This window comes from Marmota marmota, unplaced genomic scaffold (assembly GCF_001458135.2).
Source record: "Marmota marmota marmota unplaced genomic scaffold, marMar, whole genome shotgun sequence".
Classification (NCBI taxonomy): Eukaryota; Metazoa; Chordata; class Mammalia; order Rodentia; family Sciuridae; genus Marmota; species Marmota marmota.
Genome location: NW_025999949.1, coordinates 36,619,738 through 36,630,316, shown reverse-complemented (window position 1 = coordinate 36,630,316; position 10,579 = coordinate 36,619,738). Strand labels below are relative to the sequence as shown.

The 10,579-nt window shown below is 61.2% G+C and overlaps 3 protein-coding genes across 5 annotated transcripts in view; 1 reads left to right on the top strand and 2 right to left on the bottom strand.

Moving 5' to 3' along the window:
* Them6 (thioesterase superfamily member 6) overlaps positions 1–1,083 on the bottom strand; it is a 3,111-nt gene extending 2,028 nt beyond the window's left edge. Inside the window, exon 1 of the mRNA XM_015486538.2 lies at positions 1–1,083. This exon is cut by the window's left edge and continues 151 nt beyond it. Within this exon, the coding sequence (XP_015342024.1) occupies positions 1–383 (383 nt within the window). The 5' untranslated portion in view covers positions 384–1,083.
* A 1,301-nt stretch (positions 1,084–2,384) lies between these two features.
* The window catches only part of Psca (prostate stem cell antigen), a 19,844-nt gene continuing 11,649 nt past the window's right edge, over positions 2,385–10,579 (bottom strand). Inside the window, exons 1-3 of one of the 3 annotated variants that reach the window (XM_015486536.2) lie at positions 10,199–10,335; positions 3,391–3,498; positions 2,385–3,026 (exon numbers count right to left, since the gene is read on the bottom strand). In XM_015486536.2, coding sequence (XP_015342022.1) covers positions 2,815–3,026; positions 3,391–3,498; positions 10,199–10,226 — 348 coding nt within the window. In that variant the 5' untranslated portion in view covers positions 10,227–10,335 and the 3' untranslated portion in view covers positions 2,385–2,814. Of the gene's footprint in view, positions 3,027–3,390; positions 3,499–4,671; positions 4,835–10,198; positions 10,336–10,579 lie in introns of those variants that run through there. The other 2 variants (XM_015486537.2, XM_048802244.1) reach the window with 2 other exon arrangements.
* The window catches only part of Jrk (Jrk helix-turn-helix protein), a 5,808-nt gene continuing 5,648 nt past the window's right edge, over positions 10,420–10,579 (top strand). Inside the window, exon 1 of the mRNA XM_015486535.2 lies at positions 10,420–10,548. The gene's annotated coding sequence lies outside the window, so the exon portion shown is untranslated. The remainder of the gene's footprint in view (positions 10,549–10,579) is intronic.

Genomic DNA, 10,579 nt, shown 5'->3' with positions numbered 1-10,579 from the left:
GGGGCGTCCCAGCCTAGCAGGCGGTGCGCACCTCGAGGGCACAACAGGCGCAGCGAGCCGCGGTAGCGCGCACACGAGGCGGCCAGCACGGCGTGCGCCCCCAACTCGCGCAGCGCCCCAAGCACACCGCAGCGAGTCAGGTGCGCAGCGCGCGCAACGTCAGCCTCGCGCAGGTAGCGCGCGTTGTTCATGTGCAGCAGCAGATCCAAGTCCGAAGGTAGCACGCGGCCCGCATAGCGTTGCTCCGCCAGCAGGTCGCGGACGCGCGGCTGCAGCAGGCGCGCGCGCAGCACAGCGCACGGCACGCGCACCAGGTACCAGCCATCCAGCAGCGCGAAGAAGGAGAGTGCCAGGGCCAGCGACGCCACCAGCAACCCCAACATCGCGGCGTGCGGCGGAGCCTGCTATGCGGATGCCAGCCGGAGCCGCTACGCCGCTGCCCGCCGCCAGCAGCTTGGGAGCCAGCAAGCGCCGCGGCTGGAGCAAACCACCGCGCGAGGCCCGGTTGAGGGGAGGCGAACCGGAAGCCGCGGGCAGGAGCCCGCCTACAGCTCCCGGCCCCCCCTATCCGCGCTCGGTGGTCGGTTCCGCGTCCCCCGCCGACGCCGCTTTCGCTTTTCGTGGGGCGGGGCTGGGCGCGGCAGGGAAGGGCCAGCCTGGGCGAGGCCCGCTGGGCACCATAGCGACACCCGGCGGCCGCTCCCGGCACTGCGGGAGCAGAGGCGGCGGCCGCGGACCCAGCCACGCAGGCTCCGGTTGCGAGTCCCGAGCCGGTGTCTCTCCAGTTCTTGAAGAGGCGTCCTGAGTCTGGTTCCGTATCTGAGCTGAGTCAGAGCCTCCATTTCTCGGGCCCAGGCTGCGGGACTCTGCAAGGAAAAATGGAACACAGCGCGTCCCCAAAGGCGCTGCTGCGCGACTCCACCTGCACCCGACGCACCGGCCCCAGGCCTCTCGCCCACAGAGACAGAGCCGCGTGTGGATTTCATTCCAGACTGGGGACCCCAAGCCCATCCCAAGCATTTCTGCCCTTTGCCCCTTTAGAAACCGCGGCTAGTAACGTCCGAAACGGAGGGGGAGGAGCCGGGCGGACGTAAAGGCCTCGGCAACCGAGATGGAGGTGCCAGTGTTTGGCCTCCAGGCTGCCGCACACGCTCTCGGTGTCAGTCCGTTGCCCCCGGGATGGCAGTTGACCCCGAGAAGACCCAACCGGCTCTCTCCCGCAGGCCCCTAGCCTCTCCGATGACCGCGAGTGTCAGTGACCCTGGAGGCCGACCCCTTAGATCTGCACTTGGTGCAGGAACCTGCCGCGGTCCAAAGGCTCTGGGGACCGCCGCAGCAGCGCTTTGTCCTGCACGTTTGAGACCTCCTTGAAAAGAAGCGGCCCCCAGGGGCAACACCACCACTGCCACTCCCCTGCCCCTGGATTTTTTTTTTTTTTTTTTTTGGTCTGGGCAAGCCATTCGCTTTGGTCTGCGTCAAGAGCAGAAACTAAAGTACTTGTTTGTCTGGGTCTGCTTTGCTCCCGCAGCCAGCAGCTGTGGCAGTGGGATGGGTTTCCCAGTTTCCTGGATCTTCTTGGATACCCCCAGAGACAGGGAGCTCACTGCCTGTCAGGGCAGCTCTAGCTTCTCCCAAGCATTCATTGCTCACAGATGTCCCTGTAATACCTACTTGTTCTGGTTGGGATCTGAGCCCTGTCTTGGAGAGGGTGACCCCTCCTGGTGAAGAGACAGAGGGTGTTATGTGCTTTGAGCTCATTTGCTGTTGCTCAGAGAATGTCACCCACCAGGCTGCTTTCAAAGGGGCTTTCCCAGGAATGACAAAGGAAGGGGTGGGCGTACCCTTCCAGGGGCCTCCAGCACTCTGTGAGCATGGGCACAGATTCACCCAAAGGAGCCCAGGAGGTGTGATGGGGCAGCAGAGAGCAGAGCATGGGCCTGGGGGGTTGGATGAGGGTGGCAGCCGGTCCCTGGGGCCCCCTCACAGTCTTTGAGTGTTTACTGTACGCCTGCAGCTTTTTGCACAAACTTTGAAAAACAGGTTTGTTGGAACCAAAGGGGGCACTTGCCCTTCCAGCAGGAGATGCTCCTCCCGAGAGCTCTGGGCCTGTCCCCACAACAGGGAGGTCCACAGATGAGCATGCCGGCTCAGAGTCTTGGCCGCACACTCAAGGCTGCACATCAAAGGCCAAGGCGGCTGAGAGGTGACCTCCTGCCTCCCGTGGACCTCCTCCCTTCTGGGTGCCACACATTTGCTCTTGCCAAGGCCAGTACTCCAGCCCTCTCAGTCAAGGCCACGTCCACCAGCACAGACATGGCCTAGGTGGAGCCCACACACATCCCAGGCCTGGACTTGGGCTGTCAAGGACACAGGCTCTCTGCAGCTTGCCCAACAGGTGTTTATTAAGAGCATACTGTATGCCAGGCTGCTCCCAGGTTGTCCATGTCCCTCCCTGCCTGCCTCATCTAGATCCCAGGGCCTTGTGACCCTCCCAGCCCGACTGCTACCCAGCCCATCTCATCTCAGCCTTGGAGGGCCCTGGCTCAGTCCTGGAGGAGAGGGCAGAGAAGGCTTCCTAGAGGAGGCACCTGAGCAAAGGTGGCCAAAACATGGCCTGTGGCAGCAGCAGCAGCCAAGGCCTGCAGAGGAGCCGCTGCAGGCTGTTCTAAGGCACTGCAGTCCAGCCTGCTGGGCAGGCAGGCACTGGGCAGGAGTCCCAGGGGGAGCTGTGGAGGTGGGGAGCAGGGTGAGGGTTAGACCTCTGCCAGGTCATGAGGTCAGGGACACGGCATTGGCTGTGGACCCTCCTGGAGCCTACAGCTGGCTGGGCCCCCACAGCAGCAGGCTGCCAAGCGTGGCGAGCAGCCCCAGCGCAGTGGCTGGCTGCAGGCCGTGGGCCCCACTGGCATTGCACAGATCCGTGGAACAGCACGTGATGTTCTTCTTGCCCACGTAGTAGTTCTCCGCATCTTCCACACAGTCCGAGCTGCAGCCCTTACTGATAACGGTCACGAGCCCAACTGCACCTGGAGGGGCATGGTGACGGCTGGGGAGGCCAGTCCTGTCCCTAACTGCAGCTCCACAGCCACACCCCAAGCTGGTCACAAGGCTGCCAGCAGCAGGAGACCAGGGGCTTGGTCTTGTCCATGTCCAAGGACCCAGGGCAGCTGGACCTTGGGCTGAGCACCAGACAGATTGAGTGGGTAGGTGAGTGCAGGATGGGGTGGGTAGATGTGTGGGGTGATGAGGGCGCTGGAAGGGGTGGGGCATGTGGGGATTATGGATAGATGGTCAGGTGGGCAGAGGACAGAAGGCTGAACAGTGGTGGAGACCAAGCCCAGGCTCCTCAGTCAGCCAGTGGCAGGGAGGGAGCCGGGCGAAGGCACTCACGGATGCGCTCCGTCTTGCACTGGGTCTGGCCTTGGGTGCAGTTCTCCACGTTGTGGCAGTCCCTGTTGCTCATCTGGGCCTTGCAGGAGTAACACTGGAGGGCGGTACCTGCGGGGCGGGGCAGCGAGGTCAGAGGCTGTCCTCCCAGCCTGGGCCTGCCACACTTTCTCTCCCCCACCAGCAAGGAGAAAGGAATGAGCCCTTCCAGACTGCTGGGGGTGCAGACCTGAGCCCAGGCCCCTCGCGAGGTCCCGGGTGTACCCAGTCCACCGAGGACTGGCACCCACTTCCCCTGCTGCGCCTATGAATGACTTCCCCTCCATGCCCACGTTGCAGCCCATGGCTGCATACCATGCCATGCTCCCTGAAGGGCAGAGATGACCGGCCCCAGTGTGGCCTGGCTAACCCTGTCTTGCAGGGGCCCAGCTGGGCCCTGGAGAGGAAGGGTGGGGGTGTCAGGAGACCGTTCCCTGACTTTCCTAGGCCACCAGGCCTCAGGCCTACCCCTTCTTATCCCCTAGGCCCACCTGGTCTCAGCCCCTCTCAGGCCTCTTGGTGCTATGTGACCACAAGTGGCCCCGGGCCAGGTCCTGCCCTCCCTGGGTCCAGTAACCCCAGCTACCAGGGTGTCCTGCTTAAGTCTCCTCCCTTCAAAGCTGCTACAGCTGGCTCCGCAGCACCTCCTTGAAAACAGGTCCAAGCGCCTCCCCAGCCCTACCCTGGGTGCCCTTGGAGTGTTGGCCTGCTCAATTTCCTGGTGGCCTCGGGGGACAGCCCCCTGCCCACACTTTCCAGAAGAGGACACTGAGGTCTAAGAGGGTCAGTGACTTGGCCAGCCACAGCACAGGCTGAACCATCCCCTTGGATCCTCCACCTGGACACAAGCTCTCCCAGGGAGTGGACGTCAGGGCTGGTGGGGCCTCGGGTCTTCCCAGTGCAACCCCAGCACCTCCTCATTCCAGCCTCCTTCCTTCCCTTCTGAGCATGAGATGTCTTGCCCCTGTGCCTCCCAGGACTGTTGGTCAGCATCCCTGTCCCTGTCCCTTTGACTTCTGCCCCTCCAACCCTGCGGGCAGTAGGGAAAAATTCACTGCAAGGTGTCATCCTTGCTTCCCAGATGTGCCCAGAGTCACCCTCCAGGGGCCAAGAAGCCCAGTGGGCAGAAACCCGCCTCCTTCCTCCCACCTGACCCTCCTCCTTCTCCCGCTTGCTCCCTGGGGCCCTTCTGGCCTCCACTTGCCCCTTCCTTCAGTCCTGCCCCATGGCTGGCTGAGGCCTCACCTGGCTGGAGGGCCACGCCAATGGCCAGCAGGGTAAGGAGGACAGCCTTCATGGTCACAGGCGGGTGGGGGAAGCAGGCCTCAGGGAGGCTTTATATGGCTTCAGCAGGCAGGGAGGCTCTGTGGACCTTCAGTCAACAGTGACGGGGCTCCTGGGGGCCAGTGAGGCTCAGGGCTGGGCAGATTCCAATCTGGGCCTCCCAAATGGCCCCGCCCACTCCCTTTGTCCTTCTTTCTGCCTTGGGAGGACACAGCCTGCCCAGGGTGGAGCCATTCTCCCCGAGGAGGCTGTTTTTCAGCTACCCCCAGAATGAGGCTTGGGAAGTCCTCAGGCCCCAGATTATGCCTCATGCCTTACAGAGGGAGGCCAGAGCAGGGGCCCACTTCCTGGAGGCCTGTCCTCCCTCCTGCGGCCTGAAGTCCATGGGGGAGACAGGCCTTGATCAGCGCATCCCAGACAGATCAGCAGCGAGTGCTGCCCATGGCAAGAGCAGCTGCTAGGAAGCCGCCCCGGGGGTTGCTTTCTCTAGGGAAGGGGTCTGGAGGCCAGTGGGGACCTCAGATGGCCATGGGCTTTCTCAACAGGACCATATTTAATCCACAGCTTGGAACTTCAGGTGCAAGGAAGTTGGGGACCACATGGCTTTCAGCAGCCCCTGCACAGGAGGAGGGGTGAGGAGTCGGCACCTCCAGCTGGCTCAGCTACCCAGACCCCTCTGCACCCTGCCCTGGCCCAGCTGTTTCCTTCTCCAGCACCCTGACTGCAGGGCTGGGTTGGAGGTGCCGTGTCCCTCTGGAGGGGCCCCAGGTTCTATGGGCCAGCTCCCCCAGCCAGCTCTGGTCACTGTTCCTCCTGTCTGCCCTGCCAGGCCCAGGACAGTAGCTTCCTGCTGCTTCTGGCCCTGGGGTGACTCATGGTCCCTCTTGCCCATCTCTACCGAGGCTTGTCTGCACACGCGGCCCCTCTGCCATGCTCCTGTGACCCTTGGGGCACACTGTTGCTCCAGCCGATGACTGTGGATAGAAGTGCCGGCCACGGCCACTGGTCAGCTGTACACGGCTGGGAAAGAGCCCCTTGTCCTCTGATACCCTCCTTTCCCTGCTGATGGGCACCTAACTATTCTTCCTGCCCTGGGGATATCCTCCCTAGAAAGGCCCTGGGCATGCTAGGATGGGCAGTGGGTACAGGGAATCAGCCCAACCCGAGGACTACTGAGGGGCTCAGAAAGGCCAAGAGGCACCTGCATCCTGGGGTCCTGAGCCCAGCAGCTTGCAGGAACCACCAGAGCCTGGGTAAGGTGACCTTGCTGATGGGTGACATAAGGTGACGGGTGACATAAGGCCTAGATCCTCCAGCACTCTGTGGCAGAAGCCCATGAGCTGCCCCCGGGTCAGGCAGGCCCAGGCCCTCTGGGCTTCCCTGCCCAGCTCTCCAGCACCCCTGGGTTGTCTCTTTTCTGGCAGTGAGAAACCTGGGGCTCAGCAGTGGGGGGGGACAGGACTGGGCTCAAGGTCACACAGGCTGCGTGTGGCATCCCCAGGACCCCTTCATGCCCTCTGCTCTCATCTGGAACTTTCTCTTCGAACATCCCCTCCAGCCCACAGGCCTGTTAGTACAGTGCAGGCGCCACATGCAAGGAATCGGCTCTCTGAGGCTGTTTCCTCGTGTGGCTGCCCACCTGCCCGGTCTTCCCACCAACCCCAGCCCACGAGAACTCTGGCTGCCCTGGACAGAGCCTTCCTTATCTGTCTCCGCACTGGTGGCACCCGGCACCAGCACTGGCCTGGAACACTCATTCCCCAAACATTTACAGGTGTGTAAATGTTTGTCCACTGGATGTGATATGAAGCGGGTGCTCGGCCCGTGTTTAGCATTGCCTGCAGGCAGCTTGGGTTGTCCCAACCCAGGGTGTTGCTGGCATTGGGTTGAGTGGTCCCAGGATCTGCTCAACATCCTGCTGTGCACAGGACAGCCACTCCCCTCCCCAATCCCTGCCCAGTAGTGCTAAGGGTGAGAGCCCTGGTCTAAGGGTGGCCTAGTAGCCACAGCCCAAACTGAGAGACCGTGACCACAGCTTCCTTATAGCCCCACCCTGACCTCAGCCCAGCACTGAGACCTCACTCTGAACTCTGACCCTGGTCCCCAAATAAGCCAGGAGCACATCCACCCACTGATGTCTGCCCTCTGTCCTTCACTCTTTGGGCACATATCACATGCAGCCCCTGAGCCACACTGGGCCTGATCCTCTGGTGGTCCTGCTTCCTGGAAGGTTTTTGCAGAAAGGATGACCCCCTGTGGTCCCTCCGTGAGTGGATGGGGTCCAGATGGGGCCTCACGTGACTCAATCTTTACTTCTGTCCCTTGTTCTCTAGCCAGTTCCTGGGACTCCAGATTCTTCTGCTCTTGTGGCCCTACCTGACCCGCCCAGCCACCGCACTCTCAAACCTGCTGGGCTCCCTGGAGATCCTGCCTGTCCACATACCACAGGAGCTGCTGCTCCCTGGGTGTGGACCCCTCACAGGGAGATCTTGCCCACAGACCACCATTTCCGGTGGAGCCTGCCACTCAGGCCCCTGCTGGAACACACATCGTATTTATATTTTTTTTATTTCATGCACAGCTAGCTTTTAAAAATAAGCGTGTTAATCACACAAAGAACTGACTTCCATTTACACCACCGAGGGTCTCTTCCTGTGAAGACTGCCTGCAGCCAGGAGCATGGCCTGTACACAGCCGAGCTGAGCCTCCTCTTGGAAACAAAGGCCATGTCTTGCAAGCTCTGAGTGATCTGAATCTGTGCTGTCTGTAGACTGTCTGTGAGCATGAGTGTGTGAATGTGTGCCACATGGGAGTGTGAGCCTGTATGCAGATAGGAGTGTTGGGGCGCTCACCCTCTGGGGAGCCGCCTGGGCAGCCTAGAGCCCCTCCTGCCCCTGACATCAATGCCCTTCTTCTCTTCCTCTATTTCTGAGTCCCCTCCCACCTCTACTTCCCCAGAGGGCCTGGCCCCAAACCACCTTCCCTCCTGTGCAACGCACCCACCAAGCCCCAGGAGCAGAGCCGTCTCCTCTCTGTACCCCTTTCCTTACCTTTTCTTATACCCCCCTCCTGGAGGGAAGTCAGTGAGTGGAGACCCCAGGCCCACCCAGGACAGTTTCCTTCTCTGCCACGGGCCTCAGACGGGGAGCTGCAGTCCCCTCTCCACTGTGGGAGACAGGTATCCCCGAGACCCTCCTGAAGGGAGGACTGGCTGTTGACTTTCCCACCTGAGGCCTCCAGAGCTGGAGTGAGGGGCACTTCCAGGTCCAGGCACACCTCCAGGCAAAGGGGGCTACAGCAGAGGGCACAGCCCACAGGATGGACCCAGGGCTTGGTAAAGGGCTGTGGGTCCAGAACACTTGGCCTTGAGGACCCGGGCTCTTTTCAGAGAGGGAGGAGTGACCTTCCCAGACTGACCTCTCCAAGGTCACTCTGGCTGTGAGGGCGATGGGAGGTGGTCAGCAAGGAGGCTGTGGCTGTGGTTTGAGGGCTTTATCCTGTAAGCTGGGGAGGCTGGGGAATGAGAGTGCTCAGTGCCAGGCCCCAGGGAACATCAATGCCCTTCTTCTCTTCCTCTATTTCTGAACCCCCTCCCCACTGCCAGAGTGAACTCAGTCCATCTGATGAGGTCCAAGGGTCCTGGAGTGACATCCCAGGCCCCTGTTCCATGCCCAGTCCCACCCTTCCAGCACAGCTGGTCTGGGAGGTGCTTTCAATTCTGGGTCCAGTAGGCGGCAGCAGAGAACCACTGGTAAGCCAGCCAGCCTGGGCACCTGGCTGTCCTGGAAGCCCCATCAGGGAGCCTGGGGGTCTTGGGGTCCCCTGTTATGCTCCCACACTCTCTCTTCCTGTCAGGCACACTTAAATGCTAGCAAACAGCACCTGTCATGCCACTGAGTTTCCCACAGAGTTTCGGGGTGGTTCACTCTGCAGCAGCCAAAAGCTGACAATGGGACAAAGGACAAAGAAAAGAGCAGGGTGGGGTGGGTGTGACCACTGCTGGCCTGAGGCAGGACCAGGGGTAGAGCCAATCAGAGCTCCTGGTCTGTGGGGTGTGGTGTGGAGTGGCTGGAGAGAGAGAGTAGAGCTGCCATTTGTCAGGACAGGGAGCTCTGGGCTGGAGCAAGACAGGCAACAGGGTCTGTTCTAGAAATGCCGGTTGACAGGAGCCTCTTAGGAAGCTGTGCAGAAGTGTTCTGTAGGAAAAGGAGTTTGGATTTCAGGGGAGGGCCTGGCAAGAGACTTGACTTGGGAGCAGCCAGCCTTCCCTGGTACTGAGGCCCCGATACGGGAAACCACCTGGGAGTGTGAGTGGGTAGAGAGCCAGGAAGTGAGGCAGGTGGGGACCAGGGAGGGAGGGCAAGGAGAGAACCAGGTGGTGGCAGGGCTGGCCCAAGGGAGGGCTGTGAATCAAGGAGTGAGACAGCAAGCTCTGTATGAGTTTTTGTGGGGGCTGTGACAAGGTGCCATAGTGAGACCCATTATCTCATGTTTCGTCCTCTGTCAAACACTCAACTCCAGCATGCCACTCCTGACCACAGGGTGGTCACTGTTTCAAGGGCTGCTGTGTAAGTTGCAGGGCGGCTCCAGTGTAGCAGCCGAAGCAGGTCAGAGTCTGAAATGAGTCTTATGATGCAAAAATCCAGGTGTCACAGGTGCACGCTCCAAGAGAATCTGCTTCCTGGCTTTCCCAGGTTCTCGAAGCCTCCCCCACTCGGGACCTGGTGGCAGTTCCTGTTAGGTCAGTGGTGGTGACTTGGTGGCGACTTAGTGGCGACTCAGAACAAAGCCGCCAGCCCAGGAAAGGAATATCAATCAGGTGCTGGCGGAAACGCCTGTCAATCAGCAGGACCCCCTGGCCAATCCTGGAGTTCAGCCAACTCCCCTGACCAACTCCAAGGGGACAAAGGACCCTAAAAATACCTTTTCCTGTCCCAAGCCCTTCCCTTCCTGCTGTAAGCCCCATAAAAGTCCAGTCTGGTCGAGCTTCCACGCGGTTTCTCCTCAGACCCTTCTCCTGTCCCCTCTGTGGGTCCGATCGAGTTCCCCCCCCCCCGGGAATGATATCTCAATAAAGCCTGGTTCAGCGGCCCTTTTAAATCTGCCTCCTTTGGTCGCTGCCCGCCCCGCCTGATCTGACAGTTCCTCTGCCAGTAAAGCACGCGGCTGGTGGGTCCTTCATGGGCACACTGTCTTCTCCCACGTGACCTTCCTGCTCCCTCTGACAGGACCCTTGTCATGACACGGGGCCCACCCACACAACCCCAATAACCTCCCATCTCAGGACCTTAACTTAATCGCATCTGCCAAGCCTCCTCTGGCCTGCCAGCCCAGGAATACACAGGTTCTCAAAACTAGGAGGGGCACCCTGGGGGGCCACCATTCAGCCCACCACAGTGCACTCCACAGTTCACCAGCAAAACGCACTCGAGTTCCTCAGGTGTCCACCAACACCAGTGCAGACCTCAGAGAAGCCTCTCCAGCTCACCTGTTTCAAACCTCAGCATCAAGATCATCTACATGAGCCGCGGATGGGGCTTTAGCTGAGTGGGAGGTTGAGCGGGATGTCCCTGTGGGGAAGCCACACTGCCGCAGGCACTGGCCCAGCAACAGCGGCCCCAACAAGCCTCGCACAGCGCGGGGCCGGCAGCACCTGCCGACCTGCAGCACCCCGGCGCTGGGTGCTTCCAGTCCCTCTCAGACCCCTGGGAGGGCCACAGAGAGGACGAGTCCTCCGCCTGCCTAGAGCGTCCCGGAAGTGGCCGGGGAAGGCGGCGAGGCGCGGGCTGGGGAGAGCGGCGCGGCGCACTTCCGGCCGACGGCGGCGGCCGGACGCAGGTGAGTGGGCCCGGTTGCGGCCGGCGGCGGG